Below are 26331 nucleotides of genomic sequence, written 5' to 3' on the forward strand. Positions count from 1 at the left end.
GACGTAAAGATACATACTCGGGCTTAAGTATGTACTTATCGCGTTCAATACCAGTTCTAGAATGAAATATGCTATGAAAGAACTTTAACCTGAGTGATTTTCTTCGTTCCTCTAATAGTTCCCAGCCAACATTCTCTTACGCACGTGATACGCTGAAATGCCTAGAGTAATTACGGAACACAATACGGGCCGCTAAATTTTGCACTCGTTCTAACTTTTGTATATCAACCTTTAGCCAAGGGTCCAATACAGTGCAAGCATAATCGAGGACAGATCTAACATTCGTAATATATAGGAGTTGCTTAGTTTCCAAAGGAAAATGTTTTGCATTTCGTCGCAAGCAACCTAGTACCCTACACGCCTTGGCTGAAACGTATTCAATTTGTCGGTGCCATGACAAATTGGAGGTAAGAAAAACACCAAGATATTTGAACTCTGATACAGATGACAGCTGTTGAGTGCTTATTTTATATTTAAATTGATGAGGAGTACGTTTTCTTGTAAAAGACAGGTGAACAGTTTTCTGCAAATTTATACGCATGCCCCAACTTTTGCTCCAATCCGTAACCTTGTTCACATCATCTTGCAAGGCAAGACAATCATTTTCATTATGAATAACTCTATATAACACACAATCATCTGCAAATAAACGTACAGAAGATGAAATATCAACACATATGTCATTCATGTAGATTAAAAATAGGAGAGGACCCAGGACGGATCCCTGTGGTACTCCTGATGTTACCTCAATGTCATGCGAGTGTTGGCTGTTTAAAACTACTTTCTGGTGTCTTGAGCTTAAATATTTCTTAATCCAAGCAATAACTAATGTATTTAAATGATACCATGATAACTTCTCTACTAATAAATCGTGGGGAACAACATCAAAAGCTTTCTCAAAATCGAGAAAAACCGAATCAATAGAGCAGCCGTTATCTAATAATGCCCTTGCTATATCATGTGTTAGTTCTGTTAGCTAGGTAACGCAGGCAAAACCCGTACGAAATCCGTGTTGCCAAGGACTTAGAAGTGAGTATCTGTTTAAGTGGTTTATAATGCTAGTAAAAAGGATATGTTCAAACACTTTGCAAACAATACATGTCAAAGAAATGGGTCGATAATTGAATACACTGTTATGGGGTCCAGACTTGTGCACAGGGACAACATTTGCAGATTTCCAATCATCAGGTAAGGCACTTTCTTGTAATGATTTATCAAAAATAACGCAAAGATATTTTGAGACAGAGTGAGCACGCGATGATAGTAATGCAACACGTAAGCCATCAGGACCGCAAGCCTTACCAACGTCCAGCCGCTTTAGTATCAGTTCAATTGCCCTCTGATCAATTAAAATGTCTTCCATTGGTTCACCACCCATTTTGCCGAAATTCGTATTCATTTTTCTGCTGTTTCTACATGCAGAGAACACCGAAGCAAAGAATGAGTTCAAGCATTTTGCTTTGGCCAGATTTTCGTGAACAACTATGCCAGCATCATCTAAGGGGGGAATTGATAAGTCGTCCTTTCTATTCATTTTGATAAGCTTCCAGAATAATTTAGGCTGGTGTTCAATTCGTGATGGGAAAGAGCCGAAAAATTTTTCCTTGGCCTGTTTCACTGCAATTTTCATTTCTTTTGTAAGTTGATGCAAGTTAACTTTTCTTGTGGCCGAGCGGTTATTTTTGTAGCTAGCGTAAGCATACTGCCTTCGCTTGGTGATTTTGCGTACTTCCTTCGTATACCATGGCTTACTTTTGCCACGCCGTGACGTCATCAACCACGATGGAACGCATCGTTCTCGCAATTCAAAGATTTTGCTTTTAAATATGTGCCACAGTTCATGCACGTCATTAAATTCTGATAAGGTTAGAAAAACATCATAATATGCGTCTACTGCTCTACATATGTCAAGCGTACGGGCTTTTTTGTAAGCATATATGCGTCGCTGGCCGCTGTTAACAATTTTAGCGTATGTGAGGTGCATGTTACAAACGACAGCATTATGATCCCCTATTCCAGCTACATACTATCATTGTAGAGTGCACTACCGTGGGAAGGTTAATGAACAGCAAATCTAATATATTATTTCCTCGCGTAGGTTCTGGCACCAGTTGAGATAATGCGAAGGAGTGGCATATACTTATCATTTCCTTACTTGACGCATTTCCTAAGTTACCTGTAATGCTTGGTCGGGACCAATCAATTTCGGGTAAGTTAAAGTCACCACCTACGAATAAGATATCGGCGTCTATTGTCTCCATGGTATCAGACAGGTCCCTCAGCACTTTAACCGGGCTTCCAGGTGGACGATAAAACGAACACATTGCAAGAGATTTCCCATTCTGTAACCGAAGTTGTACCCATACTGACTCATTTTGGCCAACATCAACCTCAAGCTTCCGGGAGTTGACTGTCTCATGAATTAAAATAAAAACGCCTCCTCCACGACGACCGCGATCCTTCCTATAACAGACGTAGCCCTCGGGAAATACTTCGGTATCACCTATATCGCCGTCCAGCCACGACTCGGTTCCTATTACTGCAGTTGGCTTCGCACTTTCCAGAAGACTGAAAAAGTTGTCGGTTTTGTTGCGAATACTTCTGCAGTTTACTACGAGTATTGTGAAGGCGGAGTACTGCGGCCGTGCCTGTCAAGCAGACCGTACAAACTGTTTAAGCGACTCATCATATACATACTTCGTCTTGTTTAAGTATAGTGTGTCGTACTTTAGGTTTACCTTATCGCCTTCTGTTCGGTGCTCCTTCACATACTCCCATAGCTGTTTCCTTTTTTTCCGCACACCTTCCGAAAAGTCTTCCGATATGCTAATTTCTGTTGCCCTCAACTTTTTTGCATTTGCCAGTACAGCCTGCTTGTCTTTGAACGTGGTAAATTTGACGATTACTGGTCGGTTGTTTCCGGACTGGTACCTTCCAAGGCAGTGGGCTCTTTCAATGTTTACAGCGTCACATTCAAATGTAGACCCACAGATTTCCAAAACGTGTTTGTCAGAAACTTGATATTTTTCATGCTCTTCGTTGTCTTGGACCCCATAGAAAAAGCAAGTTGTTCCTTCTGCTCCGGTTCTCGAGATCGTCTACCTTGTTAACCAGGGATTCCAGCTTAGCTTCTTGCAATTCACTAATTTCTTTGCACTCCCTGACAGTATTCTGCAGTTCCTCTAGCTTAGTTATTTGCGATTCGAGTTTAGCCATGCGCGCGGTAAGGTCATACATTGCCATTTTATTATCAACTTGATACTGTTCAATAGCGTTTAGCTTACTCTTTATCTCTTTCTGTCCATTCAAAAGCTGCTTTAGTGTGTCGTCACCGGGACCCGGGTTTCTTTCAACGTCGCCACATAATAAAAATAACAAAAGATAAAATGCGCTCCGCCGTAAAAGAAAGAAACGGTGACGCCTACGAAAAAGGTTTCTTTGCACATTCGAGTTTGAACTGACACTTGCAAAAAGTACAGGGGGTGAAACCGGCAGCGCAAGAATGGGATGAGTGCAACATACATCATCGTAACTAACCTGCACGAAGAACAAGAAGTTCGTGAGCGACGCAGTCATGGCCGCGCCGGTTTCACGCCTCGAAGGCGAACTGAAGATCAGCTGCTTATACAGGCAGTAGTCGTCCTCGATGTTGGACCATGGTTGTCCAACTGGCAGCGGGCAACGACCAAAAGAGGCGACGGTGCAGAATTCCTCGCCGGTGAACTCTCCGCTGCTTTTGTCGATCCCTTCACAGCGCCAAGAACGGCACAATGAATCGATGTCCGGTGACGCAGATTCCTTTATGCCGGCTAGTTGTGTATCGATGGGGCATTGCCATGAAAATTGTCCGATTAGCACCTGCACGAAGAACAAGAAGTTCGTGAGCGACGCAGTCATGACCGCGCCGGTTTCACGCCTCGAAGGCGAACTGAAGATCAGCTGCTTATATAGGCAGTAGTCGTCCTCTATGTTGGACCATGGTTGTCCAACTGGCAGCGGGCAACGACCAAAAGAGGCGACGGTGCAGAATTCCTCGCCGGTGAGCTCTCCGCTGCTTTTGTCGATCCCTTCACAGCACCAAGAACGGCACCATGAATCGATGTCCGGTGACGCAGGTTCCTTTATGCCGGCTAGTTGTGTATCGATGGGGCATTGCCACGAAAATTGTCCGATTAGCACCTGCACGAAGAACAAGAAGTTCGTGAGCGACGCAGTCATGGCCGTGCCGGTTTCACGCCTCGAAGGCGAACTGAAGATCAGCTGCTTATATAGGCAGTAGTCGTCCTCGATGTTGGACCATGGTTGTCCAACTGGCAGCGGGCAACGACCAAAAGAGGCGACGGTGCAGAATTCCTCGCCGGTGAACTCTCCGCTGCTTTTGTCCATCCCTTCACAGCGCCAAGAACGGCACCATGAATCGATGTCCGGTGACGCAGATTCCTTTATGCCGGCTAGTTGTGTATCGATGGGGCATTGCCACGAAAATTGTCCGATTAGCACCTGCACGAAGAACAAGAAGTTCGTGAGCGACGCACTCATGGCCGCGCCTGTTTAACGCCCATCATGTGGATGATTATCTGATTATTCTTAAGAAATTACAAGTTTTGACATACACTAACTCAGTGGGTAGCATTATAGACACCTTTCAAAAGAACGGGAGAGGTTTAGTATTTATGCATGAACTGCCTTCTCAGCATTCGTTACAGTTTTTAGATATTATTATTACATTAGAGAATGCTTATGTGTGTTGGGAGTACGCTCCGCGCACACTGAAGGAACTTTTACCCTACCTGTCGGCACATTCGAATCCAGTGAAGAGAGCCATCGCATACCAATGCCTAGGGTCTGCCCTGACGAAGTCGTGCCCGCATGCAGTGAAGTGTAGTTTTAATAAGCAAATATTCCGGCTAGTGTCTGCTGCTAACCCCTGCACGGTCATTGTGTCTGTAACGGAAGCCCTTTTGCGAAAAACTAAGCAAGCCATGTTTGGGAAGGAGACCGTATGGGTGAAGAACCCGGTTAAACCTGTTGTGGTTCCATATTTTCACAAGGTGGCCCACCACGTGAAGAAAGTGGCGAACCGACATGGCGTGCCTGTGCTGTTCTCTGCTCCGAAGAAGCTCGCCCAGCTGTGCTCACGTATTTCGCGAGAGGGAAATCCGAGCGGATGCAGGAAAAAGCATGGCAAGCAGTTTGTTAACTGCTGTACGGGGGTCGTGTACGAGATCCCATTGACCTGTGGGATGGCTTACATAGGTCGGACTGGGCGCTGCATTAATGACGGGGCAGGGGATCATTTGAGGGCTATTAGGAGAGGTAGGACAAATTTGGCTGATCAATGCGCCAACTGCACAGTGTGTGAACCGCGATTGAGTGATATAAGAATCCTGGGCAAAGGTTGCGATAAGACTGTGCGTGAATTATTGGAAGCCTTTTATATCAGGAAAAGGGGAGATAAATGTGTGAGCGATAAGTCTGTGAAACTCTTCAGGAAGAAATCGAGTTTCTGTTGTAGTTTTAATTATCTGAGTTGCCCTGTCGGTACGTTTTTACCATTGTTGTTATGCACTGCGCACATCATCCTTTACGCATATATTTGCCGGCGTGGCTGCAAATAAAATAGATGTGAGTTAGCGCCTGTCCTGTGTCTTTCTCGGCTGCTATGTGTGTCTTCCAGTGCGCTTATTTTCTGTCGAAGTTTTGGTGGCCTAGGTTAGATTAAGATATTCGTTGCATCGTCTCGAGTTGTATAAACTGCGTCCAAGCGCTGCCACGCAAGAACCAGTAAGCTGGCCTGAAATGCATGACAGGTGGTCTAGGCTACACATCGACTTCACTGGACCAATTCAAAGCAAAATGTTGTTGATAGTCGTCAACTTGCAGAGTAAATGGATACAAGCCATTCCCTTGTACCAGGCAACATCCCGGAGTACAGTCGAAGCCCTGCGTACTCTTGCTCTGTTCAGCTGTTTTGGGTTACCTCGCACTGTTGTCTCGCGATAATCTCGCAGCAATTCATCGGCCGGGAATTTGTTCAGTTTATGCAGAAAAATGGCATCGTTCATATTCTTACCCCGCCCTATCACCTTTAGAGTAACAGACCGGCAGACCATGCTGTACACACTGTAAAGGACGGCTTAAGAAGGCAGGTGCAATGGCCCTGCGTGCATCATCAGCGAGACTTCTATGCCATTATCACAACGCGCCGCAAGAGTCTGGATTTTGATCCTCTGAAATGCTTCTGGGTTACAAACTACGGTAAAGACTTGATATGTGTTTTCCCTCCAGGAACCTGTCAGCCCCCCAAAAAATTTGATGGCTGGTGCGCAGTGGACGTTCTCGCCAGGTGATGCTGTGTATGTGCAAAATTACAGAACCAGAGACAAGTGGACCAGGCAAGGTCAAGTCAACAGCAGGTTCTGCAGTGGTGTCTGCAGAAATGGGCAACGGTGTTGTTCACCATGACACAGACCAGCTTTGCAAACGAATACCTGACGTAACATCCGCTGCAGTCATGGAGGAGACCGGTATGCAGTCCAGTGACGGAAAACGCACCCCTTCAGGAAGCGCCAGCAGGCGTAATAGATGTTCAAACCCAGCTGCATCGCTCCACCCATGAAAGAAAGCCCATGGAGCGTTACAGATTCTAAGGGAAGAGAAATGTGGGAATCTGCAAGGCAGCAGTTGCGGTTGCGCAGTGGAACACTGCGCATGCTTCGTTACTTTGTTCCTTCTCTCTCCCCCACCCCGTTTTTCGATAAGTTAACATATCTGGAATAAACAGACGTCTTTTGCTGGTCGACGCCTGTCCCTTCACTGCAGCGTGGCCTAGCCGTCCATATTTGTAACATACACAAACTACTTCAGGTGTAAGATTTAACTCACGGACTCACCAATGTGCTCTGAATGTATTGTCCCTGAAGACCTGCAACATGTTCTGTGCAACTGCTACCGCTACGCGTCAGTCTCTGAAGGCGTCACTGCACCTTCAACGTGACTCGAGCTTGGCACCACAGCACATTGTTGGCCCATGGCAAAGCACCACCAGTGCGTCATGCACCATGAAGGCACTGCCGACGTTCTTACGACCCACGAGCCTTAACAAAACTTTGTAAATATCTCTATGGTGTACCTATGCGTGTGTGTGTGTGACTGTAAAGTGTTTATCACTGTATATATAATTTATTTATTTATTTATTTATTAATTCTCTCCACCTTGCGGGTTTCCGCAGAACTATATGTCAAACTGTATATATCATAATCATTGCCCAGCACGTGGAGTAGCATGTAAGGCAAACAACCAGGCTAACGTCTCCAGCATATCATTAAAGCTTGTTTTGCTCTCAAAGCTGTTGCACTGTTACAATTACAGCATTAAATACAAACAAACGGTGATCAATGCCAAGCATCACCACAGTTCACATGTAAAATTGATGCAACAACTGCTGTATTGAATAATGCAAACTTATGTACCCTACAGCCGGAACTGTCCACATAGACACACTTCTCACACAGCAGCACAAAGCAGTAGATTCGCATGCCGAATTTCAGTGAATATTTCTGCTCATAAAACAGCACAAAGCATACAATCACGTGTGGTGCGATGGGCCACTCCTTGCAAGATCTTGTTCTTGCTTGCCCTCACAATGACAGCCAGAAACCAGCATTGCATGGTTACAGCACAGTGTTGTCAGCTTTATGCATGTCTCCTATTTGTTCTTCAAGGACATCCCACGGACATTACTTGAACATCAGCTAGAGAATGCACTAGAGAAGCAAGTTCAGACCATGTCGCTGCCTTTCAGAATTCCTTAATATATTTTGGTCTATTGCTATTTTATGCCTGTCTTCTAAGGGTAGTCTTAAAGGCCTTCAAAGTGGGCTAAACAATAAAGAAGTCAAAATTTTTATCTTTTGTGCAGCACAAGTAAGATATAAGAAGTGTAAGATGCGCATGCCAATGAAACAACCATGATTTGTAGTGATAGAATCCAGCATGCTGTTTGCGATTTAAAGAAGAATTATAATTTAAATTGGCAATGTAAGTCTCACAATGATGATGATTATTTATTGGCATCCTCTTTGAAACCGGACGGTGACAAATGGTCACCTAGCCTGCTTGAGTTACCAGTAAGTGGCACAAAAACCAGCAAGTGACGGGCAGTGGTACTGTGGATGAGATTAATGTACACAGGACGGCTCTATTAAGTACTGCGGACTTATTGCTTGAAATTGCAGTGTGTAGGCTTGTGCACTGTATTCTATGCGTGTTACAAAGTAGAATAAGTCTATACTAACAAGTGGCACTCGCTCACAACACTCAATGCATGGTGACGCACATGATTGCTGCTGTATGCGCATGAAATTCTAAGCATGCACGCAAGCTAAAATCCTTTCTTCTAGCTCGGTCAGGTCTTCGAGACACATGCTTCAGAAACCAAAAGCTTATGCGAGGCTATGGCAACATGCTGAACTGCATATGACATGTAAAAGTGCCATTTCACATTGAAGAACTTAACTTGGTTTGACTAAAAAACACCCTCGACTCTTTAATGGCAAAAGCAGTTGGACAGAAAACCACAAAAGCACATAGCTATTATTGTAGAGATGATTTAACACTTTGGGAAGAAATGAATCACAGGAACATTGGCTTGACCAACAAGCTACGACCGCACGTGTCGTGCGCCTCCCACCAGTGTCGGCGTATAAACGGTGTCGGTTCATTTTTAGGTATTCAATCAGGCTTCTTTCTAAAATTTAATTTGCAGTCAGTTTCTTAAAGAAGGAAACCCCTTAGGGTGGTATCAGGGTTCTTTTAAAAGCCAGACACTACGTTCAAAAGCACACTCTTCTGACATTATGCCTTTATTTATAGCCATTTACATTATTGACGTAATAGTTCTGCGGAAACCTGCAAGGTGGAGGGAACTAATTAATAAAGGGAACATGAGACATCCACCCAATCGTAGCAATTGCTACAAAGGAGACCCATATGGGTTCCTCGAAAGAAAAGCCTCCAAGTTGAAGAAAAATTCGTCCTGGTCCGGGACTCGAACCCGGGACCGCCGCCTTTCTGGGGCAGCCACTCTACCATCCGAGCTAACCAGGTGGCTAGGAGATGGCAGGGCAAAGTCGAATTTATCGACAACTCGAAGCAAAGGCAAGAGTTTGACGTAATAGTTCTCCAGAAACCTGCAAGGTGGAGGGAAGTAATTAATAAAGGGAACGTGAGACATCCGCCCAATTGTAGCAAATGCTACAAAGGAAACCCATACAGGTTCCTCGAAAGAGCAACCTTCAACTTCAACGCTTTTCTTTCGAGGAACCCATATGTGTTTCCTTTGTAGCAATTGCTACGATTGGATGTATGTCTCATGTTCCCTTTATTAATTACTTCCCTCCACCTTGCAGGTTTCCGCAGAACTATTACGCAAACTCTTGCCTTTGCTTCGAGTTGTCGATAAATTCGACTTCACCCTGCCATCTGCTAGTCGCCTGGTTAGCTCAGATGATAGAGCGGCTGCCCCGGAAAGGCCTTGGTCCCAGGTTCGAGTTCTGGACCAGGATTAATTTTTCTTCAACTTCGAGGCTTTTCTTTCGAGGAACCCGTATGGGTTTCCTTTGTAGCAATTGCTACGATTGGGTGGATGTCTCATGTTCCTTTTATTCATTTACATTATTGTATCAGTTCTTGGGATATTACATATCAGTGTCATATAGCTCCACTGCAGCACAACCAAAATAATGCTGTCCATATCAGCACATTGCTTCCTTATAATGCTCATGTTACCGACAATTGCATGCAGAGAGGACATTGCGAGGCTCCCTGCGTCATCAGATAGTGTCTAAAGCAAAAGGTGTCACTTGCTCAGAAATGGTAACGTTTGAAAACATGTCGCATGTCTATGCTTTTGAAACCAAGCGCACTTGCAGTGCGACATGTTTATTCTGTAGAAGTTTTGTCATACCCTCATACATCCCTTGTAAGTATATTATACCCAAAACGAATAGCGTCATATTACGTTGTTGTGTCCTTGTGCTTAAGGTTGTGGCACTAAACAGTTTCAGTTGTGATGAAGCATCCAGTTTGATTGCCCAAGTTTATATCGTACAAATTGACAGTCCCACGTGGTTATTACTGTACCAGAGATATCTGCATATGTCAGCAAGAACTCAGCCTTGCAGTTACACATGTTGCGCTTTCCAACCATTTTCCGTATGGTTCTTTATTCTTCTTATCATTTCTTGATGACCGTCAATCGGAATTTTGAACGTGTTTGCCCCTGTGAACTGGGATCTAGTATGAAAAAGAAAGGCTTGTTCTCAGCATTGAATTTAAACATTCACTCAATGAGGCATAAACACGAGCAACTAGATCAGCTAGATTAATGACACAAATCTTAATAAATTCAGAGAAATGATAAACAGTGCTGACTGGTCCAAGATTTATACTAATAGCAGTGCAGATGAAGCATACAATATATTTATAAATAAATTTCGTGAAATATATGATGCATGTTTCCCGTGGTCCACAAAGCGCCAATCTAAAAAAATGAGAAAACCATGAATTACGCAGTCTCTTTATAAACAGATAAAAAAGAAAGATGTTTCAAAAATTTTTATCCAGCCGAGATTTGGCCGACCTTAACACAAACAAATGGTACACAGAAAATATGAACCTAAACAGAAATACAATTGTTCAGCGATTTTTTGAGCATGTGGTTGGTTCAAACCCAAATTAGGCTAACAGTTTTTTTTTTTTTGCCATTGTATAAAAAGAAATACTGCTATGTATTGTTTGAACTTCATATATTATATCGTAGTGTTGAATTGCAATTATGTTTTAATCCTTCTGTTTCTGCTATACCGCTGTTTTATGCCTTTTTGCTACTTCTCAGTGCATTGTATATTTGAATTTTACTTTGTATTACATTAAGTTTAATTGTAATTCTGCATTGTGTATGGTTCCTTGAATCATGATGTATGTCAATTGTACTTTTTTTTCCCTTCACTGCTGCCATTTTGTAAATGGGCCCCAGACCCTGTCAAGCTGCTCCAAGGCAGCTTTTGGTCCCCGGCCATTTTCTCTTGGAGAAATAAATGAATCTTGAATATAGCTCAACTGCAGCACAACCAAAATAATGCTCTCCATATCAGCACATTGGTTCCTTATAACGCTCATGTTACCAACATCTTCACCAAGTTAAATCTCACTGTATCGGCATCGATGTTGTCGATGTGAAACAGTGGGACACCAATGAAAAGCAAACAATCTTATTTATTGAATACGGTTAATATGCTGCCATAAGCAGGACAAGGGAGAGTGCATTTGATAAACACAGCAGCATGGTTTTGACAGCTACGATTGATAGCTACTGCGCATACAGACCCACACACGTACCGATACGATGCACTCACAAAAAATAAAATCTGGTACAACCACAGTATCGTTATTTATCACCTACTTAAATACCTACAATTACACTATGTCACTGGCAGAAATAGTCTTAAGCCTAACACTACTAGGTTCTTTCTACAAAATAGCCTCTTACTCCCCAAGTCATGCAGCAACCATCGCAAACTACCTGTTGGTTTTGCTAGTGTGAAAATGTGGAGTCATTTACTGGCTCACGTGAAATCTTCACCTACATATTCATCGTACCAGTGCTCACTGAGCCTATATTACTACCTCATAAACTGCATCTCTTCTTCAGTGCTTATTATGTACATTTATTATGATGAGTTGCCATAGCTTTTATTGCTGTACCACTGCAGAAAACATGTTATCAGCTTTTTGTTTGTTCCTAACCACAACTGACACCTTTTCAGTTATATATTAATATGTAACTAAGAACAAGAGGTCCCGCTGCAGTTTCTAACTGTGGAACCTCTTTCATAACATCTGCTGTATATATGTACCAATAATGAAACAATTGTGTCAACAATCTGAGTCGTGCTCATCTATCACAGTCTCCTGCATGCTTCCAGTGAATGACTACCGTATAGTGCGGAATATAGGTCGACGTTTTTTCCAAAAAATATTACTAAAAGTTCACCCCTCGACTTATATACCGGCCCTTGGCGCAACATGAATAGTCATCTGGCAACATGTAGGAGCGCAGACCTTTCAGCATCTGCATCGTTATCGCCTCCTTGGTGACCGACGCGGCGGACGCGGCCTGACTCGCGGGTGCCGCGCGGTTCTCAGGCCCCGAACACTCTCAAGTTCAACAAATGGCCACAGAGGGCGAAAAAATCGACCACGCGGCGCTGCTAAACAAACGGGCATAGTACACCAATTAAAAAGGTTCCCCACTGAGCGCATTATCTCCCGCTAGAGGCGCCGTAGTAAGCGCAATTTTAACCTACAAACTTTCTTTAACAATAAACGAAGCTTTTTGATTACATAACAAAGAGTTCCAAATTGTTATTCCTAATTTCGTAAACCGGTTGGTTATGTTGTGCTAAAACCAGTTTATTGCGCTTCGATATCTCGCGTTATTTAACTTGGGGTGTAAGCCCAAAAGCTAGGTTTCAGTCGTGAGCCATGTGCAACACGTCTGTATTGAAATGGGAGCCGGGCCCTGCTGCGACTGGGGACAGCAATACCGGTGAGTCGTTTAACATCGCTGCTTCAATCGCTATGTAATATATTCGTCTCGTTAACTTACAGGTGGAGGCAAGTTAACGAACTAGATGCTGCATTACGTATGGGCAGTCAGGACCCTCCATAGCTGTTTCCAAAATAAACTTTCAGTTACGAGGCCATCATTATACACACATTCCCAAAAGAGAAAGCGACATTGGAACGCGCATCACATTTTACATCTCGTTGTAGCCATAGCCATGGATGACTGAGAAGCCTTATCTATATCTTTTTTTTCGAGTCCACCGGCAACTTCTTTCGTTCACACAACCGAATAACCCTTTGATAAACTAAAGGTAAAGTACTGAACTTAATGTATTAAACAGTTGCATGCATGATAATTCACCCATATTTCGTACCTGTTGGTTCCAAATGTTCTTGCTGTTCAGTTTGGGTTACCTCAGGACATTTATTTTTGCAGTAGTGAAGCGGTGCATCACGTTCATGCACAAAAAGAATGCATCATTTCTAATAGCTTCATGTCTTTCATCTATTTGCTTGTGAAACCAGCAGTGTGATCTCTTCTAGTGTATAAATGAACGCACAGATGTTCTCATTTGTGATATTAATAATACTTAAGCTGTTGACATGCATTGTAGTTACGAAGACATCAATTTTACGGAGAGTAAGCATATTTATTTACCATGCTGCTTAAGCACCCTAGAACAAACAGTGTACATTCACATGTGTTCTGTAGTCAGAAACCATTACAATGTATATGTCCCACCTTTTCGCATTTTATATTGCAAAATTGTGCTTATTCAATTTCTGATGCAGTCAAAATACAAAATTTCTGTTCCAGACATGCAGTAATGAGAACAGCACCAGTATAAAGCAACACACTCCATGCACAAAACAGAAGCTGCTGTCTACTACAACAAGGTCATTGTGTGGATTTTGGCTGCTACTGCAAGGTAAACAACACCTGGTTCAGAAATAAATATGCTTGATATATGCTGTATTGGCTTGCTAGTCTTGAGATACATGTCATTTGTTTGTAGCAGATGTAGCAGATGTAGGAGGAAGTCCGCAACATCAGTTGCGCAACTGGTCGGAAGAGCACGGGTTACGCTGTAGCAGGTCGCGTAGTCCGCCGCGACTGCAACTCACTTGTTTCCTGATGTGGATTCCGGAAATGGGCTGAGGAGGTCCAAGCCGACATGATGGAAGGGCTCGGCAGGGATGTCGAGCGGCTGCAGGTAACCAGCGGGGAGCTGGGAAGGCTTCTTGCGTCGTTGGCAAAGTTCACAAGCGGCGACGTAACGTCGCACGAAACGAGCAAGGCCCGGCCAGAAAAAATGGCAACGTACACGGTCATAGGTTCGAGATACGCTGAGGTGTCCTGCCGTTGGTGTGTCGTGAAGCTCTTCTAGAACGGTGGAGCGGAGGTGTTTAGGTATTACAAGCAGGAACTCAGAGCCGTCCGGATGAAGGTTACGACAGTACAGAGTACCGTCGCGGAGGACGAAGAGGCGTAGAGCAGCATCGGCCCGAGAGTGTTCAAAACGGTCGATGAGTGCTCTGATGTAGGCGTCCCGGCGTTGCTCGTCGGCGAAATGAAGCAGTTGGGATACAGAGAATACGCAAGAAGCATGGCTATATTGGAGGAGTCAGAGTCGTCAACAGGGTAACGCGACAAACTGTCAGCGTCTTCGTGCAGGCAGCCAGACTTGTACATCACGGTATATGAAAATTCCTGTAGCCTCAAAGCCCATCGACCAAGCCGGCCTGTAGGATCTTTTAGCGATGATAGCCAGCAGAGAGCATGACGGTCAGTGACTACGGAAAAAGGCCGACCATAAAGGTAAGGACGGAACTTTGCAACCGCCCAAACAACAGCAAGGCACTCTCGTTCCGTAATGGAATAGTTGCGCTCCGATGGTGCTAGGAGGCGGCTCGCATAAGCAATAATGCGATCCTTGTCACGCTGACGCTGGGCTCAGATGGCACCTACGCCATGACCGCTGGCATCTGTACGTAATTCTGTAGGGGCCTCAGGGTCGAAGTGGGCGAGAATGGGTGTTGAGGTTAGAAGAGTGACGAGACGAGAGAAGGCGGCGGCTTCTGCAGTACCCCACGAGAATTGTACGCCTTTCTTCAAAAGATTAGTTAGGGGCCTAGCAATTGTCGCAAAATGTCGAACAAAATGACGAAAGTACGAGCACAACCCTACAAAACTTCGAACGTCTGCGGCTGTCTTCGGAACCGGAAACTCTCGGACAGCGCGAGTTTTGCCGGGATCAGGCTGTACTCTTGAAGCGTCAACAAGATGGCCCAGAAGAGTAATTTGTCGGTGGCCAAAACGACATTTGGACGAGTTAAGTTGCAGCTTCGCCTTTCGAAATATATCAAGTATAGTTGTGAGACGATCAAGGTGAGTGTCGAACGTTGGCGAGAAGACGATGACGTCGTCGAGGTAGCAGAGGCATGTGGACCATTTGAAACCTTGGAGCAAGGAGTCCATCATACGCTCAAAGGTGGCAGGGGCGTTGCATAATCCAAACGGCATTACTTTAAATTGGTATAGGCAATCCGGTGTGATGAACGCGGTTTTTTCTCGGTCCTTATCGTCAACAGCAATCTGCCAATATCCCGAACGAAGATCAATAGACGAGAAATAGCTGGAACCGTGCAGGCAGTCAAGGGCATCGTCTATACGTGGGAGCGGGTGGACATCCTTCTTTGTAATGCTGTTCAGATGACGGTAGTCTACACAGAAGCGGCACGTGCCGTCCTTCTTAACCAACACCACAGGTGACGCCCAGGGACTCGATGAAGGCTCAATGATGTTTTTATCGAGCATTTTGTTGACTTCATCTTGAATTACTTGGCGTTCGGACGCAGAAACTCGATACAGTCATCGGTGAATAGGTGCAGCATCGCCAGTAAGAATCCGATGCTTGACCGCGAGCGTCTGGCCTAAAGGGCGATCGTCGAAGTCGAAAATATCACGGTAGGACGATAATACTTCGCAAAGGTCTTCAGCCTGCGTAGAGGACAGGTCCATCGCAACCATTATCTTTATGTTGGGATCGACGCCAAGGCTGGCGCGAGGGGCATGCTAAGCTCGCGAGAACCATCGGTCAATAACGCTGCCACGTATTGGTCGCCGAGACAATTTGCTGTAGAATTTGCTTAGCCAATCCAAAGTTACAGACAGGCATGCGAGTGTGATTCGCAGTAATAGTAAGTATATTGTGAGGCACGGTGACGTCATACTGTATTGGGATGTCGGGCAGAAGAGTGACAAGGTACTCGCCATCAGGAACTGGTGGGAAAGACAACAGTTCAATGTAGGCTATGGACTTTGGCGGCAGGCGAAGAAAGCTGGTGGAGCGTAAGCGGCAGTGGGGTGCATCAGAAGGTTCTGCGAGCATCGGCAATTCAAGGCGAAGGGTACTGGAAGAGCAGTCAATAAGAGCAGAATGGGCGGAGAGAAAATTGAGGTCGAGAATGAGGTCATGGGGGCAATGAGCAATTAGGGTGAAAAGGACAGGAGTGTGGCGGCCGGCAATGCCCACAGGTGCCGTACACATGCCGATGATAGGCACAGTACCGCCATCCGCAACACGCACGACGCAGGAACTTGTTCAGTCGTCGTCGGAAGGCAGCACTCATAATAGAAAGATATGCTCCTGTATCGATGAGTGCCGTGACAGGATAGCCATCGACGTCAATGTCAAGAAGGTTTCGGTTAGTAGGTAACGTAAGCAGAGGATTTGAGGGCAGGGTCGACAACGCAGCTTCACCTCCAGAAGCTGCAGTGCCTAGTTTTCCGGCTGGGTCCGGGAGGCGATAGGCGGCGAAGAGAAGCGGCGGAGTTGGGGCGAACGAGACTGGTGGCGTCGAGGTGAGGGCGAGCGGCTGTAACGAAGGTTCGGAGCAGGGGCATCAGCGGTAGTGAGTTCATGGCGGGTGGCATAGGCAACAGAAGGTCCAAAGGTGCGGGAATAAGTGCCGGCGTAAGTCCGAGGAGGTGGTGGCCATCGGTTGCAGCAGTGACGGGCGACGTGGCCGATGCGACAGCAGTGGAAGCAGATCGGCCTGTCATCAGAGGTACGCCATTCTGACGGGTTGCGGCGAGATGTGGCAGAAAAGGACTGCCGGGGACGACGAGGGCCGCTAGATAACTGGGGAACGCTGGGTCGAGACATGGAACACACGGTGTTGAGACCCATGTTTTGAAATTCTTGTCTGACGACGGCCCGAATCATCGCAATGGTGGTTGCTGGTGGATCGGGAGGCGTCGTCGAAAAGGCTGGCGAACAGGCGGCCTCGAGTTCGCGGCGAACAATACGGGTGACATCGTCACAGGTGGTAGTCTGATGCGGTCAACCCTCACATGTCGACGTAGCAGCAGTGTTGGGTAGCCGCGCAATGTGGTGTGAGATACGGCGGCTCTTAGCCTGTTCAAGGCGACAGCATTCTTTTATAATGGCGTTGATAGTCGAGACGTTGCCGAAAACAAGCAAATTGAAAGCGCCGTCGGCGATGCCTTTTAGCACATGTGCCACTTTATCTGCTTCGGACATATTGTCGTCAGCTTTACGGCATAGAGCCAAGACGTCGAGGATGTAGGTAACGTAGATGACTCTGTAGATGACTGCACACGAGACGCAAGAGCCTTTCTCGCGGCAGCCATGCGCCCAATGGGGTCGCCGAACAGTTCCCGTAGCTTTTCTTTAAAACTGTCCCAACTGGTTATTTCGTCATCATGCGTTTGGTGCCACACGCGTGGAGTGCCGCCGAGATAAAAGATGACATTGGCGAGCATAATCGTTGGGTCCCACCTGTTATTAGCACTGGCGTGTTCATAGAGCTTGATCCAGTCGTCGACATCCTGTCCCTCCAGGCCAGAGAACACACCTGGGTCACGATGTGGGGCAACCGTGACGACTGGAGCAGTCGGACAAGCCGCAGCCGTTGCAGAGGCGGGCTCGTCACCGGGAGGCATGGTGACAAGCTCGGTGTGCCGACCACTTAGGAGTTCCGTGGTGAGGACGGGGATCGCTGACCTCCACCAGAGATGTTACGTGTGGAAAGACACAGACGAAAGATGCTATTTACACGCTATTTACACTGGAGCTAGGCAGCCAGGCTGACACTCGCTTGTGCGAAGGGCACCGACCAACTTCTTCGTCGTTCTCGCGGCGGCTAGTCTCTTGAGCATCGCTCGATGATACCGTAATAATATGAACATTTGTTCATGTTTACAGTTCAGCATAATTGGTTCGAACATAAAAGAAAACACTACATGAGTTTGGATAATCTATGCTGTATCTCATGTGCCATTGTTATGCCCCAACAGAGTCTGTGCCAAGTACATCTTGGTCATCACGGGAGCCCCTATCTACACCAAAAGGGAGGGGCTGGAGCTGAATTCGCAAGACCACGAACAAAGAAGCCATTCCAGAATTATTTGGATGAGATATCAAGTCTACGGATGACTGTTTCAAGAGTGAAAAGAGCCTACGGCGTCATTCCACCAGCACGGATATTGGCCGAGTCATCCAGGTACCTCAACAACAAAAATTTTGTGTCTTCAGATGTACCTGCAACCTCTGAACAAGCACAGACGACGCTGGCTAAGAGTGTTCCGTCAGATTGCCTTTCCTTAGTGAGCTTCCTGGCCTTGCCAATTCGTGCCAAGTATAATTTTGTTTCAATGAATGCAAGCTTTTTCATTCCACATTTTTGTTAGAGATCTTTCCTATTCCTCATCCAAACATTAAAGGTCAACCGATTCTTTGCTCATATTTAATACCAGTCACTGCCTAGAAGCATAACATATCTGTACCAGTACTTTCTAGTGTGTGTTGCCATGTGCGATTCCTCTCCTGAAATAGCTGATGCGGCATTGGCGTGTGTCTTGCATTAACCTTTACACTGTGTGCTATGTAGCATTTAACTTTTGTTAATGTATTTGGCTTTCAGTGCTTGCAAGGTAGAGTGGCTTCTTTCTTGAATGCAAGCTTTCTCATTGCCATATTGAATTCTTAGTCTCATTCAGGATGGCTATTCTTGCTCGACAGCCTGTGTTTTTGTGCAAGCTACATTGAAGTGATTGATTGAAGAATCTGGTTTCGCTGCTGTCCAACTTGGTACTTGTCACCGTGTTACGTTTCTAATATGTGGGAGCCTGGTCAGTTGCATTGGAAAACAGTCTCTCGAGGCAAGCACTTGCTCCTACAGTCCGCACAGTGACACAGACTGCGAATTTACAAGCACAGTGGTTGGTGCTCCCAGTTCCGTCCTTTCCTGCTGCTGCCGTGTGCAAATTTTGCTTGTGGCCTTCCTCGGCCATGATTTGGCGTGAACGGAGACTATCATACATAATTACATGGTTCTAAGTGTATGAAGTTGATATCCACATGCTTTCCCATTTGGTCCCATCAATGTTTTTCCACTTGGTCATGGTTGCCGTGTTACATTTCTCAGATGTGGCCGCCTGGTCAGTTGCATTGGGCAACGGTCTCTCGAGGTAAGCACCTGCTCCTGCAGTCCACACAGCGACACAGACTCCCTGTTTACATGTACTGCGATTGGTGCTCCTTGTTTGTCCTTTCCTGCTGCAGCCGTGGGTAAAGTGCACTTGTGGCCTTCTTTGGCTGCGATTTGGCGTGAACGGAGACTATCATACATGATTACATGGATTGAAGTGTATGATATCCTCATGGGTGCAAAGGCCTGCAAAAGTGGCTGCAAAATGGCGATTCCCACAAAACAGACCATGTCCATATTGAGAGTAGGAGGGGCACCAAGTGTGAGCAACACATTAGCGGCCACCGAAAGAACAAAAAGAAACGTGCAAGTAGGAAAGGAGGTAACGCTAGAATGCCAGGTAGTTCATGTTGCTGTGTTGGCTATGGCAGCAGGTGCCTGCGTCACCCGATTGATTTGCAGTGCAAGTTACGGTGACTGTCAGTGCAAACAGGTGGGGCACTGTACGAACTGCTTGCGTTGCTGGTTGTCACTCGTTAGTAGACCGCCAGGCGCGACGTAGGCAAGCACTGTGCCTGAAGTCGGATAGCTGAATGTGCTGTAAGTGACCTGTAGTGCGTGAATGCCCACTGTTGTCATGTGGATCTTAGCCAGTGTACAGTGTATTGTCTGAACCTTATGCGGTGATTGAATGCAGAGTCTAATTTGATAATGGTCGCCATGTTATGTTTCTTTGATGTGGCGACCTGGTCAGCTGCATGGGCAACAGTCTCTCGAGGTAACCGTCTGCTCCTGCAGTCCACACAGCGACAATGATTCCCAATTCACATGCACCGTAACTGGTGCTATCCCTATTCGACCTTTCCTGCTGCAGCCGCGGGCAAATTATGCTTGTAGGCCTTCATCGGCCGTGATGTGGCGTGAACGGAGACCAGCACACATGATTACATGGTCCGAAGTGTACGAAGTTGATAGCCACATGGGAGGAAAGGCCTGCAAATGTGGCTGCAAAATGGTGATGCCCGTATTGAGAATGTGGGGCACCAAGTATGGGTTACACATTAGAAGCCCCCAAAAGAACGAAAAGAAATGTGCAGGTTGGAAAGGCGGTAACGCTAAAATGCCGACTAGTCCATGTCGCTGTGTTGGTTGCGGCAGCTGATGCCTTGCATCACCCGATTGCTTCGCAATGGAAGTTGCGGTGACTGTCGATGCAAACAGGTGGTGCACTGCCCAATTTGCTTGCGCTACTGATTGTCGGCCGTTACCAAATCACCATGTGTGACGACGAAAGTGAGCAGTTTACGACCTTGCGTTAATGGTTTCAGGGCATCTCGACATGCAAATTTTATTTTTGCTCTTGTACGAGAAGGTGCGCTGCTTTTATTCTGCCAATAAAGTTGCACGTCCTGTTCACTCACTTGTGGCTTGTTTGTATGGGCGTCAGTAGAGGCTCTTTAGTCTCCTGGCGATTAAAACACGGCAGCTGAGGCATGCTGCAAATCAGCAAGGCGAGCACGGCGCGTACCCAGCGTACGCAACTGATATAAAGCGGCCATATTCAATATTGCACTAAAAAAAAAAAAGCATTTCCGCTTCCTGTTTAAGTAGCGCCATCTGTCGGGCCCCCTGCTAAGTTCAATGCGCAGCCGCTTCTTATTTTCGAACCACTGTGGATGGTACAGTTTCCCTTCCTTTCCCTAAAGTTGGTTCTTTATTCTATGCAGTTCTTTATTCTATGGCGTGGTGCACCCGGACCTCGAAGACAGGGTGGCGGATTTCGTCCGCGAGCATCGTGCCAGATCTTTGCCAGTGACAGCAGAACTCATCCGCATCAAAGCTATTGAAATCGCCCGAGAATCCGGACTGCCCAAGGAACAATTCAAGGGCTCCATTTATTGGGTTTGTCACTTCATGCAACGCAAGGGATTCGCACTTCGACGGCGCACGTCAATCTGCCACAAGCTGCCAGAGGCATACGAGGACATGCTGGTCGAATTCCAGTGCTATGTTATCCGTCTCCAGCAGCAGCATGGCTACATGTTGGGACAGATCGGCAACGCTGATGAAATGCCGGTGTGGTTCGACATGCCGTCGCCCACCACAGTGTGCAAACGCGGCGCAAAGGAAGTCAAAGCTTCTTTCTACGGGGAACGAGCATTCGCACTTCAAGGTGATGCTCGCGTGTACCGCAGACGGCAAAAAGCTGCCCCCATACATAATATTGAAGAGGAAGACGATGCCGAAAGAGGCTTTCCCGCGGGATGTCGTTCGCGTGAATGAAAAGGGCTATATGGACGAGGCCCTCATGCTCAATTGGATTAAGAGCGTCTGGAATCGGCGACCCGGCGCACTCTTGCGGTGTCCGAGCATGCTCGTCTTGGATGCCTTTCGCGAGCACTTGACCGCAGGTGTGAAGCCGGCACTCCGCAACGGGAGGACGGAACTCACCGTCATTCCAGGAGGCATGACGTCAACACTACAGCCACTGGACGTTGTGCTTAACAAGCCCTTTAAGGACCGTGTCCGTGAACCATATAATCAGTGCATGGCCGGCGACACCCCGACGACCCCAACCGGCCGGCTGCGCAGGCCGCCTCTCGCCACTGTGACCGCCACTGTGACCACATGGGTGTCGCAGGCTTGGCGCTCGCTGCCCGACAATATGGTGGTGCGGACATTCAAGAAGTGTTGCATTAGCAACTCCTTATACGGCACCGAGGATGACATTTGGGACGCAGCCAGTGAAAAGCAGTCATCTTCGGACGAGAGTTCAGACAGCTCAAAGGAATGAGCAGGTGACGAGTCTGGCGGCACCACTAAATAAAACGAAGTATTGTGCCTCATAATTTTTATGTTGACTTCTTTGCTTCAATGTAAGGGGGTCGACCTATATTCCCCCGTGACCTATATTCCGCATTATATGGTACATCCTCACTACACAAATGACTACATAAAAGCGCATGCAATGCTTCAGTTAGAAAAAATTACAACTATTCCACTCTGTGAAGATGGAACGACAGCAAAAGCTGACAGTCAAAGCTCTCAAACGAAAAGCAAAGTGCTTTCACTGCCATTCCATCTTCACAGAGTGGTTGTCATTTTCTGTGTTGCAAGTCTGGCGTCGTTGCTCGTTCGGAGGACTCTCGATTGTTGTTTTTTTTTTTTTCAGCATCACAGGAACATTCTTCGTCGGTAGTCGTTTCATGCTGGCACCGTTTATATTCTCATTGCTGTTCCTTCCGGCGCTCCTCGCAGGCATGTTGTTCTTCAGGTGTACGAACTATACATGTCCGCCCCATCGATAATGCAGCTGTTTTTAGCGCCGATACCTCTCCTGCTTATATACTGTGGATAACCTTGACATCACGCTATTTTTCGTGGCAAGCAATCAACCCATTCTGCATTTGGACATCTGCAATGCCGCACTGCACCCATACAGGTTTGTTAGAAATCGCTATGTCCATTTCTGTTACCGGACGCCAAAATAAACTACGGAAGGTTAGTCATATAGTTTTCACAGTAAAATTTTATCAATTAAAGAAGTCAGCAGTGTTAAAAGCAGGGAATTCAGTTTTAGACAAAACAAAAAATTGACTGATTACTGGTGATGATTGCCGGCAACTTTCGAATGAGACAACCTATAGGCGTAATTTTTTTACAGCACATTTTCAGATGTCTGTGAGTGCTTAAGATGCTACTAAAGACAAATAAATATTTTCAGAAATAAAGAAAGAAAACAAAGAAAGATGCATTTTCTAAGGCTGCTTAACTGGACATAATTTCACCGGATAATGAAGGCTTGACATGATTAACAGTAGTTGAACAAAGAATGTCCCTGGAAATATTTTAACAAGAGATGAGTATTGGTCAACTCTGTGCTGATGAAGACTTGTTGAAACATTGGCTTTAGCAACATCCCTGGTTGGACCACTGCTATTCCAAAGGGGAGGTCATACTATAAGGAAGCTTTAGCTTGGGCCCAACACTAATGTCGCCTATTCAAATACCACATGTAAAACAAAGAAATGCTTTTATTAAACCACCCCAGACCAACTTAAATGAAACTTGTATGTGAGGGCGCTTAAGTTAAATTATAGTGACTCTAGAAAGAAAAATATTTATTTATGGCATGGAAATTCTCACGAAAATTCCTGAAAATTGGAAAGTTTAGAATAAATAAAAGCACTAAGTCTACAAATTCATATCTCAACACCAAAATCTTTAGGCTATTTGCGATGAAACTTGCGAAATGCCCTGGTTACATTTCGCAAATTGGCAAACCAAACATTTGTTCTCCCACAATCAGCATTAGCGTCTTCTATTTGGTCTCCACATCAAAATTACTTAATTCCTATCCTGGAATCCATCCAAATTAGAGCAGCATGTTTTATAGCCCAGAATTATGATAGGGCTTTTAGTGTAACACAGATAAAACAGCAAATTTCCCTACCGCTGTTAGAAATTGGAAGCACAATAAACCTTCTTTACCTCCTGCATAAATATGTCCATGAAAATCAGCCCAATTTATGACCCCTCAAAGCTCCCATGCACATGTCAAGTCACCTTGGCAATACCAATAGTTTCTTGCTTATCTTCGGTAACACATTTAACTTGTCAGCATTGCCTTAGCCCCCAAAAAATCTGGGATAGTCCTCCTGTTAACATTGTCTTTTTATCTAATCGTGATGCATATCGTGCAGAACTGCAAAGCTTTTTTGTTAATAATGTATATGATATGCGCAAGTTATTTTCTATGTTCATTTGTTGTGCTGACTTCTTGCATTTTTTACTTTTACATGTAAGCACAGGAATCGTTCCTTTCCTGAATATATGTCTGCTTTGTTTGATAATGTTAAATTTAAAATAAAGTTATTGGGTTTTGCATGCCAAAACCAAGATTTGATAGCAAAACACACCACAGTGAGGGATTGCAGAATAATATGGACAACCTGGGGTTCTTTAACGTGCACTTAAATATAAGTAAATGAAATGCAGCCACAAGGCTGGGATTTGATCCCGCGACCTCGTGCTTAGCTTCACAACACCATAGCCACTAAGCAAGCATGGCGGGTCTGATAATGTAACACAAACTGTTATTTCCTCTTTGTAACCTGTTATATTGTACACCCCCTACGCCATTTAATGGACCTGTACGGTACAATAAATAGATAACAGATATTACAGTTCTGTAAACAGCATCCCTTAGAGCACTTGAAGTGCACAAATTTGGTATTTCAAGTTATACCTCACATTAAACTGAATTCTGGGGTTTCACATGCCGAAGCTTCAATCTGATTGAGGCACACCGTAGTGGAGTACTCTGTATTAATTTTGATACCCTGGCATCTTTAACGTGCACAAAATGCACGGTTTGTAGGCATTTTTGCAATTTGCCCCCATTGCAATACCGCCGCTGTGGCTGGGATTTGATCCAGCAACCTCAAACTTATCAGCGCAACATTCCAGCCGCTAAGCCACCAAGGCAGGTTTTACAGCTTACAAGAAATTGTGACAATGTTTAGGTGCAAAAGGCCTACTCACAGGTTAGTGGCACATTTCTGAGGCATGCATAATACATAAATTTTGACCACTCCAGATTTATCAACATTGCTATAGTTTATACATTGTGATAGCATTCTTTATTACCACGTCAATGAGCTGTAAATTTGTACCTTGTAACTTTCTTTTTTTACTTTCACAATTCTCAATAGTGTTTAATAAACAATCAACAGCAAAAATAAAAAATCTGTTGCTAGTAGTCACTAAATATAACTTTTTCTATTAAGTGCAACAAACCTCACCAAATTCAGTGCAGTGACTGTCAAGAAAAATTATTTCAGCATTACCGCATACTTGCATAGAGCTCCCGAGTTTAAGCTTCCTTTTAAGGTACGACACCATCAAAGTGATACAGAGCAGTGTGTTCGATAACCCTCTCACTTTCTATGTTTATATATATGTTCATGGACCCATACAATTCAGTTGGTGGTCAGCTACTGCGTTCGTGCCTCCTTCCGCTAGATATGCAATTATCTTGCCACACTTTATTGCCTTTAACGGCGTTCCATGCCATGACCTCATAATACTTTTCGGTTACTGCACTTATATGTAGCAATGCTGGGGCAAACCTGTATGTGGAGTTCTGCAACAATGGCCTTCAGCTCGGGTTCGTCCCAGTGAGAATCCAGGTAGGCCCGGATGTTTTCCCGTGCAAATGGGAACAGCACATCCTGTTTTTAATGAGATATTTTAGTAGTTAGTCACAAATCGCCATCCAAACATGTGGTTCATTAAGTTTATAGCAGAAAAATCAAGAGCTGGGTGGGCTGGTACATTTTTCAGGAACAAAATATGGTGATTGGTTGGATGTTTCACTGTGTTTTTCCCCAAAACAGTCCAAGATGCTAATTAGACGCTGTCACCCACTTCCTGACTGAGCAATTAAATGTAGTCATCAGCTAAGCTCGTTTTCACCTAACAGATGCTGCCCAATAATTATTAAGTTTTTAGCTCCAAGTTGAAGTACAATGTTTTGTCTGGGAGAAGAAATGTTTTTAAGCCTCCTTGGGAAAAGCAGCACATCAGACGCTTCCGGTGTCACACCACACTGCAGCTCAGTGAGCGCAGTAGATCCGAAGCAAATTCCATTTCCCAGAACTGAAGTGTACTTTGCCCTGTATCTGCCTTTTGAACATCGCTATAGGGGATGACAAATAAAACTTCAGTGTACTAGAAGTTACAGCTTGAGTGATATTTGGAACAAACATTAGGGAGAACTCGGAAGCAATATTTTTTCTAACTGCTTTGGAAGTAAGTAGCGTATGTAATGCGGTTCTGTACAAAGGGCGAGAAGGATCTCCCTTTATTCTCGCAAGTTGCCCAGATGATCTTGTTTCGGTGCCCCGATAATGGCTCTGGCTTTTCGCTCAAGGTCACTTGAAGGTCACCGACAATGGGAGCTAATAGCATTTAATGCTTAAAAATTAACCAGCTATGTTATGTGTGCCAGGAACAAAACCTTTCTGGCTGCACTATAAGAAACTAAAAGACAACAAAAAATATTATTTCTACAATTCAGCGAAATGAAAACATAAAAGAGAAAGCAAGTCCCATGTCTAATAGTGCCAATGCAAACAAGGCACACAGAGCACCTGCCAGCCGTTGCCTATGCACATGGCTGAACATGGGAATGTGCGAGGACCAGCACATGTCTTTTCTAATTCATTTTCTGTAACATTGAT

General features: G+C 45.2%; 1 protein-coding gene across 5 annotated transcripts in view; it reads right to left on the minus strand.

Moving 5' to 3' along the window:
- Positions 1 to 26331, minus strand: part of Enoph (enolase-phosphatase E1) — a 260291-nt gene that overhangs the window by 131089 nt on the left and 102871 nt on the right. For 2 of the 5 annotated variants that reach the window (XM_055073259.2, XM_050182504.3), the window contains exon 2: positions 25219 to 25320. The exons of 1 other annotated variant lie outside the window; for it this stretch is intronic. In XM_055073259.2, coding sequence (XP_054929234.1) covers positions 25219 to 25320 — 102 coding nt within the window. Of the gene's footprint in view, positions 1 to 3537; positions 4485 to 25218; positions 25321 to 26331 lie in introns of those variants that run through there. 2 more of the 5 variants (XM_055073257.2, XM_055073256.2) reach the window with 2 other exon arrangements.

Source organism: Dermacentor andersoni, chromosome 7 (genome assembly GCF_023375885.2).
Source record: "Dermacentor andersoni chromosome 7, qqDerAnde1_hic_scaffold, whole genome shotgun sequence".
NCBI lineage: Eukaryota > Metazoa > Arthropoda > Arachnida > Ixodida > Ixodidae > Dermacentor > Dermacentor andersoni.